This window comes from Eubalaena glacialis, chromosome 4, assembly GCF_028564815.1.
Source record: "Eubalaena glacialis isolate mEubGla1 chromosome 4, mEubGla1.1.hap2.+ XY, whole genome shotgun sequence".
In the NCBI taxonomy this organism is placed as follows: domain Eukaryota; kingdom Metazoa; phylum Chordata; class Mammalia; order Artiodactyla; family Balaenidae; genus Eubalaena; species Eubalaena glacialis.
In genome coordinates, this window is record NC_083719.1 from 158,336,149 (window position 1) to 158,355,697 (window position 19,549).

Below are 19,549 nucleotides of genomic sequence, written 5' to 3' on the forward strand. Positions count from 1 at the left end.
GCGGCGGCGGCCGGTGAGGCCCGGGAGGCCGCGGCGCGGTCACTGCGAGCCGAGCCGAGCCGCGCCGATCGCCATCCGGCCCCGGCTCCCTCGAGCAATCCCGGCCGGTGGCGCGGCCCGGCGGGCCCGGCGGCGCCGCAGCCCATGGAGCTCGAGAACATCGTAGCGAACACGGTGCTACTGAAGGCCCGGGAAGGTGAGGCTGTTGGGTGCGGAGAACGCGGGCGCGCGGCCTCAGAGCTCGACCGGGCGCCTCAGCCGCCCCATCCCCTAGGGCAGCTCGCTCCGTGCCCCGCACCTCGCGCAGACACGAGCCCTTCCGGCCTGTGGTCCTCTTCCTCCGCACCTGCCCCCCGGGAGCTGGAGCCCAGCAAGGGGTGGGGGTCAGGCCGCCGCCCGCGCGGAGTGGGGGTGGGGTCGTGGTGAGGGGGTGAGAGGAGAGAGGAAGGAAGAGGGAAGGGTGGGACCCCAGCCCTGGGAGAGCCTCTCTGAGCCCTCTCCCAGGTGAGAGGTAAGAAGATGCCCCAGGAAGGGGAAGGGGCAGCCCACACCCCACGTGCCCCGGCCCAAACTCCGGCGCCCAGCCTGGGCCGGCACAAAGTTGGTGCAGGGTAAAAGGTTTGGAAAATAAATTAACCGAGGCTCTGCCGTAGCACAGCCTATGCGAGGTGGGGAAACTGCTGGTCATATATGCTACCAGCATGACTGCCACTTGCTCGGTGCCTCAGGACACTGGGGACAGAGGTGAATGGGTCACAGTTTTTGCCCTCGGGACTAGTGGGGCATATGGGCACAGAAAAAACTGGAAGCTGAGTTTTGAAGGAAGGGAGGCATGCCAGGCTGGTAGGACTGTTAAGTGCAAGGCCTGGCAGAGGGAGCCTGTCTTGTGAACCTAGTGTTGCTGAGCTCCTCAGACATTACTAGGCACCTGCTCTATGAGGGTCCTGGGGATGCACAGGGACCAGACTTGGTCCTCATTGCCTTGTGGTCAGTCTGCCCCTCACCTGCCACTGTTCACCTCAGTAACATAATCACCGAACACCTACTCTGTGCCCTGTCCTGTCCAGGGTGCCAGGGACCAGCAGAGAAGAAGACACTTCTTTTTGGAACTCTAGGGCAGGGAGGTCAGGGCTCTTTGCTGGGCTTTCAGGCTGAAAAAGACATCTGCTTCGCCTTTCTGACCTATTTTACAGGTGGGAAACTGAGGCTTAGATCAGTGACTAGCCCCCAGGACACACAGTGAGACTGGTTGACTCACGCCTAGGACACAGGATGTCCCCAATGCAGTCTGTAGGAAACCCAGAGGAACCCCCAGCTGGCACAGCATCTGGTGCCCCCTGCCTGCCCAGTGCATGTTGACCCTGGGGAAGTGCTGCCTGGAAAGGGGCATGGCAGTCTGGGTCCTCAGTGCCCAGAGCCTTCCTTATCTCCTGTCCGTTATCGAGTCCTGGGGCTAGGCCTTCCTCCCAGCCTCTGGGGGCATCTGCCGATTCTGTTCTGCCTCGTCATCCAGCCATCCAGGGAGGAGGGGTGGGGAGAGCCTGGCCAGGCCTCCCTCCCTAGGGCTGTAGCCAGTTCAGGCCTCAGGCCTGCTGAGAACACTGCCTTGCCTGACCAGAGAGTGTGGGCACCTTCTGGTAGGCTTCCTCAGGCCATGGGTGAGGCATAGGGGGTTATGGTCAGACTGAGACCAATGCCTTCACTGGAGAATCCTTACTCCAACCTGGCTCTGTCCCTCTCACCTGGGTGGCTCTAGACAAGTCTCTTCTCTCTGAACTTCAGTAACTCTTTTTGTGGGATGGTTGAGGGTGGGACCTGAAAACTAAAGGAAATCCCAGTTGTCACTGAGTTCTGAACCCTGGTCTGTAGATTGAGTGCATTGGAATCCCTTCATGAGCTGGCTGACAGCTTGGACCCTGGGCCTTTGCCAGCTTCCCAAGTGATCTGAGGCCCTGAGTGATTTGGGATTGCATGTATTCAATTGACACCTGATGCCAGGCATGTTTGGGGTGGGAGAAGAGCTTGGGTTGTGGTCCTAGGGAGCTGGGTTCGAATCCTGCCTCTGGGACCTCCAGGCGTTGTAATCTTGGACCAATTGACTCCTCATTTCAGGGCCTCAGTTTTCTCATAAAATTGGGCCAGGTCTGGCAGAATTGCTATGAGGATGAAGTGGGACAGCACTGGGGGTGTGAACCCTCACTTAGTCCTCCTTCCTTTCCCAGGCCCCCAGAGGCACAGGGAGGGGACCAGCCTGGGGTGGGGAGGAGCCCCACTGACTCTGGTGGCAGTTCCAGGACAGGATATTTGCATGTGACTCTGCTGCTGCCTTGATGTGGCTGGGAGGAGGGAGAGGAGGAAGTAAGTGATGGGGGTAGCAGGCGGATGGAGGTGTGGGGGAGGAGTTCCCCTTCTGGGGAGGCCTTGCCCTGGGTTGGGGGGTGGGGGTCTGTTGCTCACTCACAGTGGAGCAATGACTGTGGGGTATGCTGGGTGCAGGCTGCAGGAGGGCTGCTAGCAGGTTTCCCAATGGGTACCCTACAACACTTCCTCTTCCAGGCAGCTTAGGTCAGGGAGCCTATTGGAGGACCCAGCCTTGCCCTCTCCCTAGACGGTGGCTCCTCCTGCACCACCTGCCTTCAGTCAGGCCAGATGGAAACAAGGCTGGGTAAACAATAGCGGAAACTGAGGCCAGGCAAGGGATAGTGGTGGCCTGAGGTTGCCATTGAGTTGTTGGAGCTGGGACCCACCTCTTGCCACAGCTCTACTGGGTACTGGACACAGACTCTCCTGGTCACCATCACAATACCTCTGGAGATGGCTCTGGACCTGAAGTACACATGGAGAAATTGAGGTTCCTAGAGAGCAAGTGATGGGCCTGAAGTGTAAAGTGGAGATTCAAACCCAGGTCTGTAAGATTCCAAGACTCAGGCTCCTTCCACCATTTTCAACCTCATGGCCCACAGGCCACATCTAGCTAGATCTCTAACATGTTTTATTTATTGGGCTGCAGTGGGTTTTTTAAAATATAGGAACCAATATTTCATGTAACAGTCCAGAGTCTCAGCTGATTTTGAAAAGTCAGAAGAGCTGGCCACACTGGGCCAGCATTCCTGCCTAGTAACAATCAAGCAGTCAGCCGTGGTTGTGCTGCAGCTGCCCCTGTTCGAAGCGGCACCCCGGGTCCAGTTCCCACACTCCTCACCACTCCCTGTTGTCTACCATCTGGCCCACGTTTACTGTACCTGTCTGGCTCTGTAGGCATTTGAGCTGCTACCCTGGTCTCAGCAGCTACAGATGAGGGGTCAGCTAGGTAAAATGAGGCAGGTAGCAGGACCAGGAAAGCAGGAGTAGGGATCCTGAGTGCCAACCCTCCTGCCACCACTTTGTTTGCATCTCTGATAGCTCTGATGCAGGGCCCCGTAATAGGGGCCTGGAGCCTACCTGGTGACCCAGGCTGCCCTCTGCCTCTGGCATCTCTCAGGCATGTCCCACATGTCCTGGAACATCTCCCTTCTGGGCCTTGACTTACACAGTTCCCACCACTATCGTGTCCTTCTCTTTCTTCACCTGGGAAACTCCTACCTGGTAGGAAGAAGCTGAGGCCTGCCAAAGCTACCTGGAAACCCCACTCTCCCCCAGTGGCCTGGCCTCATGCCCCTCTTGGCTCTTCCAGCCCAGAAGCCCCTAGCAGGAGGGCCTAGGGGCCCATGTGTGTCCTGGAACCCAGCGAGGGCATGTTGCAGCATGCGGAAGGAAGGACTGAGGTGCCTCCCAGAGTGGACTGGGCCTAGGCTGGGCCCTGAAGGCCTCTGGACTGCACTGAGGGTGGAGGGGAGGCACGGCAGTGGCAGGACTCGAGACCCAGCACCTGTTTGCTTCCACAGGTGGTGGCGGGAATCGCAAAGGCAAAAGCAAGAAATGGCGTCAGATGCTGCAGTTCCCTCATATCAGCCAGTGCGAAGAGCTGCGGCTCAGCCTTGGTGAGGCCTGGGTAGAGGCGGGGGGTGGGGTGGAGAGGTGAGAGGGTCCTGCTGGTGCCAGGGGTGCCTCCCCCGAGACCTTGCCTCAGGGTGGAGGGGTAGGGTTGGGGGTTTTGTGGAGCAGAGAAATTGAGGCCGCACCACCAACCCAGTTTCAGTTCCTGGGCTTGGGCTGGGTGGAGGGCAGAGAGCACACAGGACAGCAGCGGGTGGTTGGGGTAGGCGTGGGGAGGAGGACGGGGTCAGATTGGGGGCGATCTGAGGGAAGCAGCGGAAGGGAGGGCCAAGCCTCGGGCGAGCAGGGCTCGCAGGATGGAGCGGAGGGTGCTTCGGGGGCTGGAGTCAGCCCTCACACTGACTGCCCGGGGAGCCCCAGGCCTGTGCTCAGCCCCACCCAGCTGGCCCTGTGGGTGCCCAGCAAAACCTTGACAAGAAGGGCCAGGCCCCCTCTGAAGGCCTGCACGTGGGCTAGGAGTACACCATGGCTGCTTCCACCGCCGGGAAGGAGGCCTAGCCTCGAGCTCGCCGGAAGCCACAGCTTCCTCCCACACTTTCGCCAGGCAGGCAGCAGGTGTGGGCCGGGCCCAAGCCGGGCCGGAACCTCACAGACCGCACCCAACCCCAACTGTGATGTATGCAAGTGGTGTGAACCAGGAGACAGCGGCCGGAAGTGAGGACCCCGGCTCTGGAGCCACACTCCTGGCTGTGTGACCTTAGGCTACTTACTTATCCTCTCTGGGCCTCGGAGTCCCAAGCTATGATGGCAATAACAGTAGTGCCACCTCAGTGCTGTGGTGAGGGTTCTAAAGGAGACAGTGGCCGCCATACTGCAGGGCTGGAAGCTGTTGTTAGGGCCCCGGGCCTGGTGGTGTGGACAGGAGTGCCCTGCCGGCGGGCTCCAGGTCCAGAAATCCAACAGCTCCCACCCCTGCCTGCAGAGCGTGACTACCACAGCCTGTGCGAGCGGCAGCCCATCGGGCGCCTGCTGTTCCGAGAGTTCTGTGCCACGAGGCCCGAGCTGACCCGCTGCATTGCCTTCCTGGACGGGGTGGTGAGTGCAGCCCAGCCCAACACCAAGGGTGGGCAGAGGTCCCGGGCCACATGTTCCCCATCTCCCCACACCTGTTGCTGTACCCAAACCCCAAGCTTCTCTGCCTCCCACCCCGCAGGCTGAGTATGAAGTGACCCCTGATGAGAAGCGGAAGGAGTGTGGGCGGCGGCTAATGCAGAATTTTCTGAGCCACACGGTGAGTGAGCACTGATGGAGGGATGATGGCAGCGGGTAGAGCTCAGTGATGGGGAGAGGACTGACCACAGCTCAGGCAGAGAGTGCCCTGGAGCTGCTCCAGGCTCACCAGCCAGCACTGTGGGCATGGAGCCCAGGAGGGTGGGCTGGGGCTCTGGACCCTGCAGCCTGCCAGCAGCTCTGCTTCACCCTGCCTCAAGGAGAGCAGGAGAAACCAAGTTCAGCAACTGGGCAGGCTGGCGCACCACCGGCCCATAGCCACCCCAGCACAGGCCCGAGGTCTCTGCCATCTCTGCCCTGGGAGTGGGTGGCTGGCCAAGGGAGCCCCTGCACTGACCTGTCTGTGGCTTGTCCCTAGGGTCCCGACCTCATCCCTGAGGTCCCCCGGCAACTGGTGACTAACTGTGCCCAGCGGCTGGAGCAGGGGCCCTGCAAAGACCTCTTCCAGGAGCTCACCCGGTAAGCCTCTCCCTGCCCATAGGCTGAGAATCGTGTCCTGACGAGGGGGCTTCTGTGGACCCAGAAGGCTGTGAACAGTTCAGCAGGTGGTGAGGGAGCTCAGCCTCTCACCCCAGGCTTGCGCCAGCTCTGTGACCTTGGGCAGGTTGCCTCCCCTCTCTGTAGCATCCTGGGCTTCAGCCGGGATACATGTCTCCCACCTAGGTGGGTTAGCAAGAGGGTTGGCCGAGGATGCTGCCTTTCAGGCTGAGCATACACATAACAGGGGGCCTGGCCCATCAAGCCAAGAACTTGGGGTGTCAGGGGCTGACCAGTGGGCTGGGTCTTCTCGATAGGCTGACCCACGAGTACCTGAGTGTGGCCCCTTTTGCCGACTACCTCGACAGCATCTACTTCAACCGTTTCCTGCAGTGGAAGTGGCTGGAAAGGTGAGCTCCTTGAAGGCTGGGCTGGGCTGGGCCGGGTTGTGGGGGCTCTCACGGGCGTCAGGCCCCTGATCAGCTAGTGTTTGCTCCCCAACCCCTTGTCCACAGGCAGCCAGTGACCAAAAACACCTTCAGGCAGTACCGAGTCCTGGGCAAAGGTGGCTTTGGGGAGGTGAGTGGCCAGGCCAGAGCCCAGCAGAGTGCAGAGGTGGGGTAGGGTGGACCCTGACAAGCCCCTTCCCCCTTTGAGCCCCTGTACCCCCAGGAAGGGCACAGCTGGTCCCCATTTGCCCCATCTACCCTGGCTACAGGTGTGTGCCTGCCAGGTGCGGGCAACAGGCAAGATGTACGCCTGCAAGAAGCTGGAGAAGAAGCGGATCAAGAAGCGGAAAGGGGAGGCCATGGCCCTCAATGAGAAGCAGATCCTGGAGAAAGTGAACAGTAGGTTTGTAGTAAGTACAGACAGGAGACCCTTCCCTTTTCCCTGGCCACGCCTGCTCTCCCCACTTGCTGGACTAAGATCTCTTCCCTCCCACAGGCCCCCTCCAGGCACGACTGCCTCCCCTGCCCTCAGAGATGCCTGGGAAGGGTGGGTTTGGGGAATTGACACCTGGCCTAGGGAGCAGGCTGGGCCCCAGGGAGTGGTACTAAGGAGGACTTTTCGGGCGGCTGGCACCAGCCCCGCCACCAGGTGGCCCACGGCCCCTGCTTCAGGGCTCGGGCCCTCTTGGTCACAGGTGAGCTTGGCCTACGCCTATGAGACCAAGGACGCGCTGTGCCTGGTGCTGACGCTGATGAACGGAGGCGACCTCAAGTTCCACATCTACCACATGGGCCAGGCTGGCTTCCCCGAGGCTCGGGCCGTCTTCTACGCGGCGGAGATCTGCTGTGGCCTGGAGGACCTGCACCGGGAACGCATCGTGTACAGGTGCAGGGGTGTGGCCCTCCTTGCCAGGGACCGCAACTGGGCTTGGGTGGAGGCTGCAGAGAGATGTTGGTGTGCTGGAGCTGTCACTGCAGGCACAAGTCTGTCTGGGCTCTGGCTGGGGGCTCCACACTCACCCACACTAGGCAGACTTGAGAGGCTCAGAACCCAGGCTCTGGGGTCTGGTTGACCATGTGTGAATCCCGGCATTGTCACCCCTCTCTCACTCTGTGACCTTGGCCACTCAGCTCCCTGCTCATAATATCACCATTTTCTTTCCTGGGAAGCAAAGACTATAATTCCTGCCTCTCAGGTTGTTGTAGGGAATGAATGAGACAATGCTGTAAAGTACATAGAACTCGGTAGTGGAGAGCTCCTCTTACTACTATTACTGGTGATGATTTCATTTGAGCCTCACAACAGCCCCATGAGGAGATGGATGAGTAGCCTCATTTGACAGATGGAAAAGGTAGAGTCAGCCACCAGAGGGGAGGGAGAGCGGAAGCCCCTTGACACTAGGGGTGAACAAATCTGCTGGTGACGTCTGGGAAGCTTCCCTCTGAGTGGGAACTGCCTTCCACTTGCATAGCGAGTCCCAGGAATCCTGGCTGCATAGATCCTTCATCTGCTCCCTCAGGTTGGGGCTGCTGCCAGGGAAGGCAGGGCTGTCAGTCCTCTGGCAACAAAAGGCTCCCACACCTTGCTGCACATCCCATCCCAGGGGGTGAGCGAGCTAGGAGGGGGTGGCCCTGTCTGGCTGCTGGGCAAACTGAGCAGCCTCTGATCCTGCCCTTCTCTCCCCACAGGGACCTAAAGCCAGAGAACATCCTACTAGATGACCACGGTGGGTGAGGGGCCACAAAGGGTGGGAGAGGCATGGGGGAGGTCTGGCCCACCTGCCTAACGGGCCTCCCTGCTTCTCCACCCACATTCAGGTCACATCCGCATCTCCGACCTGGGGCTGGCTGTGCATGTACCTGAGGGCCAGACGATCAAAGGCCGTGTGGGCACTGTGGGCTACATGGGTGAGTCTCCCTTCCCCCTGGCCCGCCAGCCTCCTGGGTCCTCTCTCTGTCTTGGACCCAGTCCCCACCACCTCTGTTGGGAAGTCTCCTGTACCTCAGGGAATAGAAAGAGTTGATGTTCTTCTTTTATAGATGAGGAGACCAGGACTCAGCCAGGGCCTCACACACTGTGAATCCACAGCGTTCACTCACTGCATATTCATTGAGCTCCTCCTACTGGCTGCGCCTACAGGTGGCTACCAGTGAAAGACAAGAGCCTCATACCTGTTTTCACGGCCCTGGTCCTCCACTCCCGAGACCTGCCCATGCTAGAAGTGGGAGTGCCCATCTGTGGCGGAGGCCAAGATGTGGCCCCAAATTCCCCTTGGGACCACGTGACACAGTAGACAGAGCTCCAGCTATGGGCTCCACCTCTTCCTTGTTATGTGTCCTCGGGCCAGACATTCTGCTTCTCCCAGCCTCACTTTCCCTGACTGTAAAGTGATCATCACCTACTCCCAGGGTTGCCTTGAAGATGAAAAGAGGCAGTAGAGGCAAAAATTCCTACCTGCCTGTCCTGGCAGGCAGTAGGTATCCAGCAAATGAGTTGCTGTCTTCTTTCCTCTCTTTGATATTAAATCTAGAGGTTGCAAACTGGCAGCCACACTAGGCCTAATTTGGCCTCCATCTGTGTTTAAATCAAATTGTTTTTCAAACAATTTGAATTGATCGCCAACATTTGATAACCCAGACAGCTTCATGTTAAAAATACGGATTTCTGACTTCTCTTGAAAAATCAGAAGACGTGGCCCCCTGCAGGACCGTAGCACCTCCGTTTGATGGGATGTGTGCTCTCCTACTCACCTCAGTCCCCACCGGGCTGCTGATGGTGCCTGCCTGGCTGGTACCAGTGGGTGTTTGAGCTGGTTACCCCACCTTGACATGCATGCTGGGCATTCCTGGGGCCCCGGGGCTCAATTCCACCTCCTGCCCCATCTTAACTCCTGTGCTGTCCCTCCCAGCCCCAGAGGTGGTGAAGAACGAACGGTACACATTCAGCCCGGACTGGTGGGCGCTAGGCTGCCTCCTGTACGAGATGATCGCAGGCCAGTCACCCTTCCAGCAGAGAAAAAAGAAGATCAAGCGGGAGGAGGTGGAGCGGCTGGTAAAGGAGGTGCCCGAGGAGTACTCCGAGCACTTTTCCCCGCAGGCCCGCTCACTCTGTTCCCAGGTACAGCAGGCAGCAGGAGGCCCAACCGGCCAGGGCTGGGGCTGGGGGCGCCTCTCCCGGGGCTACCCTGACCACCCTGCCTTGCCGTAGCTCCTCTGCAAGGACCCTGCCGAGCGCCTGGGGTGTGGGGGGGCCGGTGCCCGCGAGGTGAAGGAGCACCCCCTCTTCAAGAAGCTGAACTTCAAGCGGTTGGGAGCCGGCATGCTAGAACCACCCTTCAAGCCTGATGTGAGTGCCGCCCACTCCTGCCGAGGACAGGGCCAAGCCCTGGCTGGGGGGCAGGGGTGGGCGGGAAGGGTTGGGGGCTCTTGGAGGATTGGTTGGGACACCCTCATTGCAAGTGTTAGAAAACTCAAGTGGGTTAACCAACAAAACAGAACTCACTGGGCTCAGAAAAATGAAAAGCTGTGGGAGAGGCCTTGCTTTTGGCCTACCCAATCCAGGGCTCCAACAATGTTGCAGGAATTCCGTCTTCCTCTCTCTCCCCACTACTGGTCAGTGTGCAGGCTTCTCTTTCAGGCAGCTGTCCCCAGGGTGTGGCAGGCCTACATCTTAACAACTCAGCCACCCTGGAAGACAGAGAGTGCCTCTTGCCCAATAATTTCAAAAGAAGTCCTAAAAGGAAATAAAAAGGCCTGAGGCTTATGCTCATTGCCTGATTGCCCAGAGGCCCCTCAGCAGCCACACCTGGATCCTATACCCACTTGAGCCACTGCCAGTGGTGGGAGATCGGTTTCCCAAAGGAAAACTAAGATGCCTTGCCAGCAGGGGAAAGGGCCATTGGGCTGGCAAAACATCTGCTGCCCACTACACCTGGCAACGCTGACCTCCCGTCTGGGAGCAGGACACTCCCCTCTGCAGAGTCTCACTCATTTACTGAGCATCTCAGTGGGTCAGGCATCCTCCTGGCAGAAACATCCTCGAGTCATCAAATTCTAAGTGGCAGAAGCCCAACTCAAACTTACGCCCAACATGGAGCTTATTGGTTCATTTGGCCAGAAAGTCCCAGAGTAGGGCCAATGTCAGGGTTTCATACCATGTTGTCAGGACTCCATCTCTCGGCTCTGCTGCAGCCTGTTGACTGTTCTCCCACTGAATTCAGGCTTCTCTGTATAAAGTCATAGGGAAGGTTCTGATTGGCCAATATTAGGTCATGTGCTTGCCCCCCTCTCATGTGTAAGAGAACTGGGACCTGTGATTGACAGTTCACCAGGAACACGGGGGAGGAAGGTAGGTGATGGGCAGGCCAGGTTGGTGGCTGTCAACCACGCACGTGATTGTTGACACATTCAGTGAATATCTGAGTGCCCATATGTGCCAGACCTCAGAATTAATAGAGTCAACAGGACCCAGTCCTCCCTTCATGTTCTAGTGGGAAGACAGCAAAATAAACCAGTAAGTGGAAAAGGAGTGGTGGAGGGGTGGGAGTATTTCTAGACAGGATGGTCTCTGAGGAGCTGATGGTTAAGTAGAAGCCTAAAATATGTGAAGGACAGAGCTGTACCAGGATTTGGGGCGTGAGCATTCCAGGGAGAAGGAGCAGCCAGGCATTGAGATCCTGGTGCAGGGACCAGCCTTGAGAGGTGGAACAGCAGTGGAGGCCAGTGTGGCTGGCGTGAGCATGTGCAGGGAATGTGGAGCAGGAATGTGAGGTGGGGGTGTGGGCCATAGAGCAGGGGAGCAGGAGCGGGAGTGGGAGGCCAGCTAGCGGGCTGCTGCCTCTGCAGGACTGCATCTTGTAGGTGGGTCTCACCAGCAACCCACGGTTTTAGCCTTGCTGTGGGCAGTTGAACTGAGAGCCTGACTTACGGCAGCCTGCCTCAGGGCTGGCCCTGCCACTCAAGTTTACTCCTCCTTCCCTGCACATCAACCTTGAAAATCAGTGCCCTGGAATTTAACTTTTTTAGAAGCAGCAGATGAAAAATATGCTTGATGATGATATAGTTTTTAACAGCTTTATTGAGTTCACATACCATACAACTCACTCCTTTAAAGGATATAATTAAATGGCTTTTAGCATAGTCAGGTTGTGCGACCGTCACCGCAATCAATTTTAGAACATTTTCATCACCCCTCCCGCCAAAGTACCCCATACTCATTAGCAGTCATTCCCCATTCTCCCCTCCCCTGGCCCTTGGCATCCACTAATCGACTTTGTGTGTGTGTGTGTGTCTGCGTTGTGTCTTTGTTGCTGTGCGCGGGCTTTCTCTAGTTGCGGCAAGCGGGGGCTACTCTTCGATGCGGGGCACGGGCTTCTCATTGCGGTGGCTTCTCTTGTTGCGGAGCACAGGCTCTAGGCATGCAGGCTTCAGTAGTTGTGGCTCGCGGGCTCTAGAGTGCAGGCTCAGTAGTTGTGGTGCATGGGCTTAGTTGCTCCACAGCGTGTGGGATCTTCCCGGAACAGGGATCGAACCCGTGTCCCCTGCATTGGCAGGCAGATTCTTAACCGCTGCACCACCAGGGAAGTCCCTACTAATCTACTTTATGTCTCTCTATATTTGCCTATTCTGGACATTTCATATTAATGGGATTATATAATATGTGGTCCTTTGTGACTGGCTTTTTGCACTTTGCATAATGTTTTCAAGGTTCACCGATGTTGTAGCATTTATTGGTCCTGCATTCCTTTTTTATGACTGAATAATATTCCATTGTATGAATATGCCACATTTTGTTTGTTCATCAGTTGATTGACATTAGGGTTGTTTCCACTTTGGAGCTATGATGAATAATGCTGTTTTGAGCATTCACGTACAAGTTTTTGTGGGGACATATGTTTTCATTTCTCTGGGACATACACCTAGAAGTTGAATGCTGGCTCATATGGTAACGCTATGTTTAACCTTTTGGGGAACTGCCAGACTTTTCCAAAAAGCAGGTGTATGATTTTACATGATGATATTTTGACATCATTAACAGTAGGACTTAGAAAAAAATGTAACGATGAAAAAAGAAGTGGCCTTCTGGAGTGAGGTGGGCTCCTGGCAGAGGGCTGGGGGTGCAGGGAGGTGGGAGGAATGTTCTAATCCTTTGGTTGGCTGTGAAACAGAAGGGAATGGAATATGCCATTGGACGTCCCAGGACAGAGGACCTATCAGCTCCAGGCCCCCGCATGGGGTACCCAGCTGAGATTCAGTCTGCGCTGCCCTCACCAGTTGCACGTAGACAGCTGTATACAGGTGGAGGGGGGTGCCTGTTACTGATTCCGTATGGCACTGTGGGGGCTGGTTGGCCACCGTGGGTCAGCTCTGCAGCCTTGTCAGGCAGTGAGCAGTGAGGGATAATGAGCCCCAATTTAGAGGGGAACTTGGGCCTCAGAGAGAAGGGACTGCCATGCTCAGGAAGTGCATGGGGCATTTGTGTTTTGTTTTGTTTTGGAAGTATAGTAGATTTACAATGTTGTGTATTAGTTTCTGGTGTACAGCAAAGTGATTCAGATATATATATGTACGGGTGTATATATGTGTATATGTGTGTGTATACATATTCTTTTTCAGATTCTTTTCCATTGTAGTTTATTACAAGGGATTGAATATGGTTCCCTGCACTATACAGTAGGACCGTGATGTTTATCTATTTTATATATTGTAAAATATATCTGCTAATCCCAAACTCCTTATTTATCCTCCCCCCTTCCTCTTTGATAACCATGAGTTTGTTTTCTATGTCTGTGAGTCTGTTTCTGTTTTGTAAATAAGTTCATTTGTATCATTTTTTTAGATTCCACATATAAGTGATGTCATGTTAAATATATTTGTCTTTTAACGACTTACTTCACTTGGTATGATAATCTCTGGGTCCATCCATGTTGCTGCAAATGGCATTATTTCATTCTTTTTTATGGCTGAGTAATATTCCACTGTACATTATTTATATACATATGCCACATCTTCTTTACCCATTCATCTGTGGATGGACACTTAGGTTGCTTCCATGTCATGGCCATTGTAAATAGTGCTGCTGTGAACACTGGGGGCACCTGCAAACCAGGAAGCTGCAAGGGTCAGGGCAAACCCAGCCCCAGCTCAGGGTTGAGCTGCCCTCCTGTCGAGGAGGGGTGTGTGTGGTGTTCCTGTCTAACCACTGCCTCTGTCCCCCCAGCCCCAGGCCATTTACTGCAAGGACGTTCTGGACATCGAACAGTTCTCCACAGTTAAGGGTGTAGAGCTGGAGGCCACTGACCAGGACTTCTACCAGAAATTTGCCACGGGCAGTGTGTCCATTCCCTGGCAGAACGAGGTGGGGGCCTGCCCAGCTGATGGGGTGGGCTCCAGAGGGGCACCCTTGGGGGCAGTACTCACAGCTGCCTGTTCTGCGGCAGATGGTGGAGACCGAGTGCTTCCAGGAGCTGAATGTCTTCGGGCTGGATGGCTCGGTTCCCCCAGACCTGGACTGGAAGGGCCAGCCGCCTGCACCCCCAAAGAAGGGACTGCTGCAGAGGCTCTTCAGTCGCCAGGTAACCCCCAGCAGTGTCCTACCTGGGTCCCCCGCCTGGCTCCAGGGGACGGTGGGTGGGAGGCAGAGCCGGTGCCTGCGTGCGCGGGGAGTAGGCATCCTCCAGCCGTGTCAGCGGTGCCCAGGGTCTCTGGCCTCATTCCCGCCTGTCCCCCACCCCCGGCTGGGCTCACGGCCTCTTTTCTCTTTCCAGAGGTGAGCAGTGTGGGCTCCCCATGGGTTGGCCTTGCTGCCCGGCCTTGGGGAGCCACAGACAGCCCTTCCATGGCAGAGGCGAGATGTGGGCGAAAGAAGTCTGGTGCCCGCTCCCTACCTCCCCCTCCCCACTGCTTCCGTGCCCAGCACCTGCAAGCTGCTAGCCTTGCTTAGCCATCTGTCTCCCCATGCCCTGCCTCCACCGGCCCCAGGGGAGAGGGCCCTGGCAGAGCCTGGGATCCACCTGGTCCTCCTTACTTCAGCCTGTTGCCAGCAGCCTCTGCACTGATGTCCACACATGTCTGGCCTGAGCTGCTGCTCTGGGCCCCTCGTGGGGAGCCCCCTCCTTGGAGCACGGAGCTCCTGGTCTGCCCTGGCAGGGCCGGCCCAGGTGACAGCCCTGGTGGCTAACTGCGCCCGCTCTGCCTCTCTCCCTCCGTGTCTTCCCCGCCCTCCAGGACTGCTGTGGGAACTGCAGCGACAGTGAGGAAGAGCTTCCCGCCCGCCTCGAGCTCCCCACCCGCCTCTAGCCCCCAGCCTGAGGCCCCGCTGGGCGGTTGGCGGTAGCAGCTACTCCGAGCGCTGTTTACAGTTTTGCACAGTGGTCTTCCCCATTGTCCACTCAAGTTGTGGCCTGGGGAACACAGCCGGAGCTGTCCCCAGTGCCCTCTGCCCCTCAGCCCCTGGTCTGGCTGAGTTTGGCAAGGCCTGGACTGTCCCTGGGACAAAGGTGCGTCCCTTCAGCTCTTGTCTGTGGAGCTCGGGGCTTTCTGTATTTATGTCTTTGTACGAATGTATATAGCAACCAGAGCGTTCTTAAGACCCACCCTGGAGCCGGCACAGGGGCTGCTGCCACACTCCAGGCACCTCAGGCCCAGCTCAGACGGGCGAGGTTGGGCCAGGCCAGGCCCCTGGGCCCCCAGCACTGTGCTTGCCACCGCCGACCTCCGAGTGAGACTCGTGCCTGCCCCTGCCGCCCTGGGCTTAGGCCGCCACCTCTGGGGCCCAATACTGTCCCTTCTCAGCACTTGTCAGAGCTGGATCTGGGACCTGCGTGTCCCCTAGGCCTGTGCCAAAGTGTGACCAGAGATTGGGCTGACCCTGGGACCCCTCAGTCCACTGCCCAGGCTGTCCCAGATGGGTCTGCCTCTGCCTTCCAGCTCCCAGGTCACCTCGTCCCTTGTGCTGGGCCCTGTCCTGAAGACACCTCGTGCAGAAACACCCCAGCCCAGGCCAGGGGAAGGGTAGGGGTGGGGGTGTCCCTGGCCAACCGTCAAACATTCCAGACTCCCCTCATAACAGACACATGTGCCCAGCAATAATCCACCCCTCCCTGTGTGTGCCTGTGGGGTGTGTGTGTCTGTGTGTGTCTGTGTGTGTGTGTGTGTGAAGGGGGCAGGCGAGGCTGTGGGCCTGTGCCCCAGGCCCCAGCCCTGGCCCTTCCTGGACTGTGATGACCATCCTGGTCCCAGTGTTAGGGTAGCGTGGGATTACAGGGTCCCAGTTTTTCCATATTTAAAGCCAATTTTTATTACCCATTTTGTCCAATATAAGCTGCCACATGTCTCTGTGTGAATACAGTCCGAGCACAAACCTGGCCAGCTGCCCCTGCCTGCCTCTTTCTTGCCTCTGGTGGTCCAGGGGTCTTCCTGCTTCCCTGGCCCTGCTGGAAGTGGAAAGGGATTGGAAGTGAGGATAGTGGGGGCTGCCCTTCCAGCAAGGCCCAAGGGCCCCCAGGGCCGATCTTGGGGTAGCCTCTCCAGGCAGCCAGGCTTTGGTGGCCTTTGGGCCCAGCAGCTTCCTCAACGGGTTGAGGCCTGAGAGAAGAAGCCTTGGGTCCCCACTAGGTATGGGTCTGGCTCTGGAACCACTAGGGTGTGGGCCTGTGCTGGAGAGACGGGCTCAGCTGGCAGTATCCCCTCCGAGGCCAAGGTGGCCTGGCTGCCGCTTGTGGGTTTGGAGCGGCCTGGGGAGTAAGGTGGGAGCTGCTGTTAGGAACACCTGCCCAGTCTGTCTTAACCTGGACACCTGCTGTGTGATTTGCCCAGGGCCAGTACACATGTGTTAGAGCCATTCCTCTGCTTTGCCTTTGAAACAGGAAATGTGGCTGGGCAGAGACAGACACTGGTGATGCTGGAAGTTAGGCTGTGGCAGAGGTGGGTGGAGACCAGCCATGTGGCCATCAGGGAGGATTCTCTGAAGGTAGCAGTTGAGCCAGGTCTTGAAGGAGACATTCACCTGGGGGACAGAGGAAGTTGGGGAGCATTCCACCTGTGCAGAGACTTGGGAGTGGCAGCCTGTTGACCACAACTCTGTCCCAGACTTCACAAATCTGTTCCTGGTCTGTAGCATCCCAGTGGCCCCAGCCCCCCAGGGATGCTCTGTAACCACCATAAGTGTTTGTTCCTTGCCTCTGGGCTGGGTACCCAGTGCCACAGAGGCCACATGAGCTTTGCAGTTGGATAGCTCTGGGTTCAAGTGCCAGCCTGGCCACTTGCCAAGCTGCCTTTGCATAGGCCCTTCCCTTGTCTGGAACCCTGGGTGTGATACCGATCGCCTCACCGGGCATCTATGAGAATCCAATTAAGTAGCCAGTCACCCCCTTGAGCACCTGGGTCACTGGCAGGACTCTTGCCTGTTGGGGGTATGTGGGTGCTGGGGGTCAGACTGATGGCTATCTTAAGGACAAGTCAAGGTTCCAAGTACCAACTTCGAAGGGGCCTCTGGTGGCGGCCTAGCTCTTGGTATGTGGAGAGCGCACCGCTGCTTCTATTGACTTGGGGGAAACGGGGTAGGGAGAGGGCCTTGCCTAGGTCTTCCAGCTGGTGAGCGGCCATTGCAGGGTGGAGAGGAAGCCAGCTGAAGATGAAGAAGCTGGAGGTGAGAGGTTGGGGCCTGAGGTGCTCCGGGCTCTGTTGTGGGCGGTGGGGAGAGATAGGTATTAGTGTGCAGAGGACACAGCCCAGCTCTGGGCAGGTGTGCGAGGGTAAATGAGTGCCAGGTAGCCGGGTGGGTCCAGACCTCCCACCAGACTCCCCTTAGGCTAGGTAGGAACTTCTTGGCTAGGGTTCAACCCACCTTAAAGTTCTTTCCACAGTGGATGCTTGGCAGAGAAAACTCCCAGAATTCACTTCTTAACAAGCCTTGCCTAAGTTCACCTCCTCCCTATCCAGCCCTATGGTAAGAGCTGGGGGACCCAGATGGAGATGAGGCCCCTGCCAGCTTCGAGCTCTGTCTGGTAGGCAAGCAGACGTGGGGACAGTGGGACCCAGTGTGATCAGCACTGTAGCAGAGATGATGCTGGGACTGGGGGCCAACACCAAACAGGGGAGGCCCCTTGCCACAAAGGTGTCAAGTTGGTACCCTCCAGGATACAGAATCAGATGTTCCCAGGGGAGGAGACGGATGGTCTAGAGCCTCTAGTGGTTTAGGATGGCTGAACATGGGGTAGTGGCTGGAGCGGAGGTCAGTGAGACTCTGCCATCCTGGGCTTTGAAAGCTGTGTTAGGATGCGGGGTCTCATCTGGAAGGTGCGGCAGTCCTGAAGGGTTTTGGGTGGTTGTGTCAGGGTGTCTGCCTAGCATGTACAAAAGCACCCCATGTTTCCTTTGGGTAGACTCCCCTCAGTCCTTTTGGTTTATATGAGACTGGGCTTGCACCCCCTGCATACACATATACCTAGAGCATGTGACCCAGGTTGGGCTGTTAGGAATCTTTGGTTGCAAGTGACAGAGCTGTCCTATAGCTAACTTAGAAAGTGTTAAAGGGATATGGAGGGGCTTCCCTGGTGGCGCAGTGGTTGAGAATCCGCCTGCCAATGCAGGAGACACGGATTCAAGCCCTGGTCTGGGAAGATCCCACATGCCGCGGAGCAACTGAGCCTGTGCTCTAGAGCCCGCAAGCTACAACTACTGAGCCCGCGTGCCACAATTACTGAAGCCCGTGAGCCTAGAGCCCATGCTCCGCAGCAAGAGAAGCCACCGCAATGAGAAGCTCATGCACCACAATGAAGAGTAGCCCCCACTCACCGCAACTAGAGAAAAGCCCACGCGCAGCAACGAAGACCCAATGCAGCCAAAAATTAATTAATTTAAAAAAAAAAAGGATATGGAGGAGCTGAGATGGGAAGAACCAGAACTGAGGCGGCTCATCAAGGCACAACCTCCAGAAGCAAAAATGCTACAGCCATGTTTATGTCTCTGCACCACTGAGCTCCAGATCCAAGGAATCCAAATGACCAGGCTGGGAACCTGCCCACTGTACATCGGGGGCAACTAATGGGGTGAAATGAGTCCCCCAATGAAATCAGGGTGCTCAAAGAAAAGGTAACGGATACTGGGTGGCTGAACACATATCCCTTCCCCCATACCTGGATTGGATCACCTATGGGCACTTGGCCAAAATGAATCCAAAAAGAGCCTAGGGGGTTGCTAGAACTCTTGGGGAAGAATTGGGGTTCTCAGTTCCTCTGGGGATGGGTGGCTTGTGCCTAGAGCTGTGGGGTCATCCTCACCACCATTTGGGGGCAAATTTGCCTGAAAATAATGCAAACAGAAGAGAACTGAGTGGAGAGAACAGATAAATGCCTCATTCCATTGCTGGAACACAACTGTGATCACAGCTAAAATCTACCCCTGGACTTCCCAGTTACATGAGCCAAATGCCTTTGAGCTCAAGCCTATTTGTTTTGAGGTTCTGTCACTTGGAACCCAAAATGTCCCAGCCAACATGATGGTGGAGGATGTTTTTGGAAGACCACCCTAAGCATGGTGGAGAATTTGGACTGGAAACAAAGAACCCAATTAAGAGGCTGATGGACAGTCAGGTTCAGACTCAGCCTAGGTAGCGGGGCCCTCACTAGAGCTCACCTCTGTTCCCTGGGGATGAGCAGGGTCCATGAAAGCCAGGGCTATGGATCCAGCACTAGGTTTTCCCTGTGCTACTTCTTACTGGACATGTGGTAGTGTGTGCTGGGAACACAGTGGGAAGGGCCGTGAGTTGGGAGTGGGCTATGTATTTGTGAGTTGGAGCCACATTGGGGTGCCTGCCTGCTCCAGCCCCTGCCTACTGCGTGTGTGCTGTGCCTGTCAGGATGTGGCCAGGGCCTGGACATGTGTGCGTTCTCCGGGTTGAGGTAGGTAGGTAGGTAGGTGTGTGTGTGTGTGTGTTCGTTCTCCGTCTCAGCTCCTTGGCTGAGCATCCTGTGTGCTCGGCTGACGACGGTGTGCACCGGGTCTGCTAGCGTCTGCCGGGTCCGGACAGCCTGTTGCCAGGAGCTGTGCGGCGTGGCGTGGGCATTCCCCGTGCAGGGTGAACCCGGCGCCCTGCCTGCCGCGTCTCGGTGCGGCAGGTGGGTGCCGGGTCCTCAGCCTTTCGCTCCCGGGACAGCATCCTCGGCAGCGAGTGACTGGGGGTGGGGGCCCTCTGCCGGCGGCCGCGCGCGCGCACGCCGGGCTCGGTACGCGCCGTGTACGCGCCCGTGCGCGCGCCCCGCGGCTCCAGCCCAGCTCTCGGAGCCGCCTTCGCTGCTACAGTCCGCTCCCTGGGGCCGCCGCCACCTCCCCTGGGTCGCGGGCTCTGTCCGCGGGGCCCGTGCCGCTCGCCCCGAGCCAGGAGGACGAGCTCGAGG

At 57.3% G+C, this 19,549-nt stretch overlaps 1 protein-coding gene across 4 annotated transcripts; it reads left to right on the plus strand.

The window, feature by feature from the left end:
• GRK6 (G protein-coupled receptor kinase 6) lies at positions 1–15,511 on the plus strand. Of its 4 annotated transcripts, XM_061188517.1 has the most exons (17): positions 1–196; positions 3,885–3,980; positions 4,919–5,031; positions 5,150–5,227; positions 5,585–5,685; positions 6,021–6,113; positions 6,219–6,282; positions 6,422–6,562; positions 6,848–7,038; positions 7,842–7,879; positions 7,971–8,060; positions 9,062–9,270; positions 9,361–9,498; positions 13,372–13,509; positions 13,592–13,726; positions 13,841–13,842; positions 14,379–15,511. In XM_061188517.1, exons 1-17 carry the CDS (start codon positions 145–147, stop codon positions 14,485–14,487), a joined length of 1,788 nt encoding a protein of 595 aa, XP_061044500.1. In that variant the 5' UTR covers positions 1–144; the 3' UTR covers positions 14,488–15,511. The 4 variants fall into 4 exon arrangements, with proteins under 4 accessions (XP_061044500.1, XP_061044497.1, XP_061044496.1 ...); XM_061188514.1 differs by lacking the exon at positions 13,841–13,842 and having other exon boundaries at positions 2–196; positions 13,919–15,511; XM_061188513.1 differs by lacking the exon at positions 13,841–13,842 and having other exon boundaries at positions 2–196.
• The last annotated feature ends 4,038 nt before the right edge of the window (positions 15,512–19,549 follow it).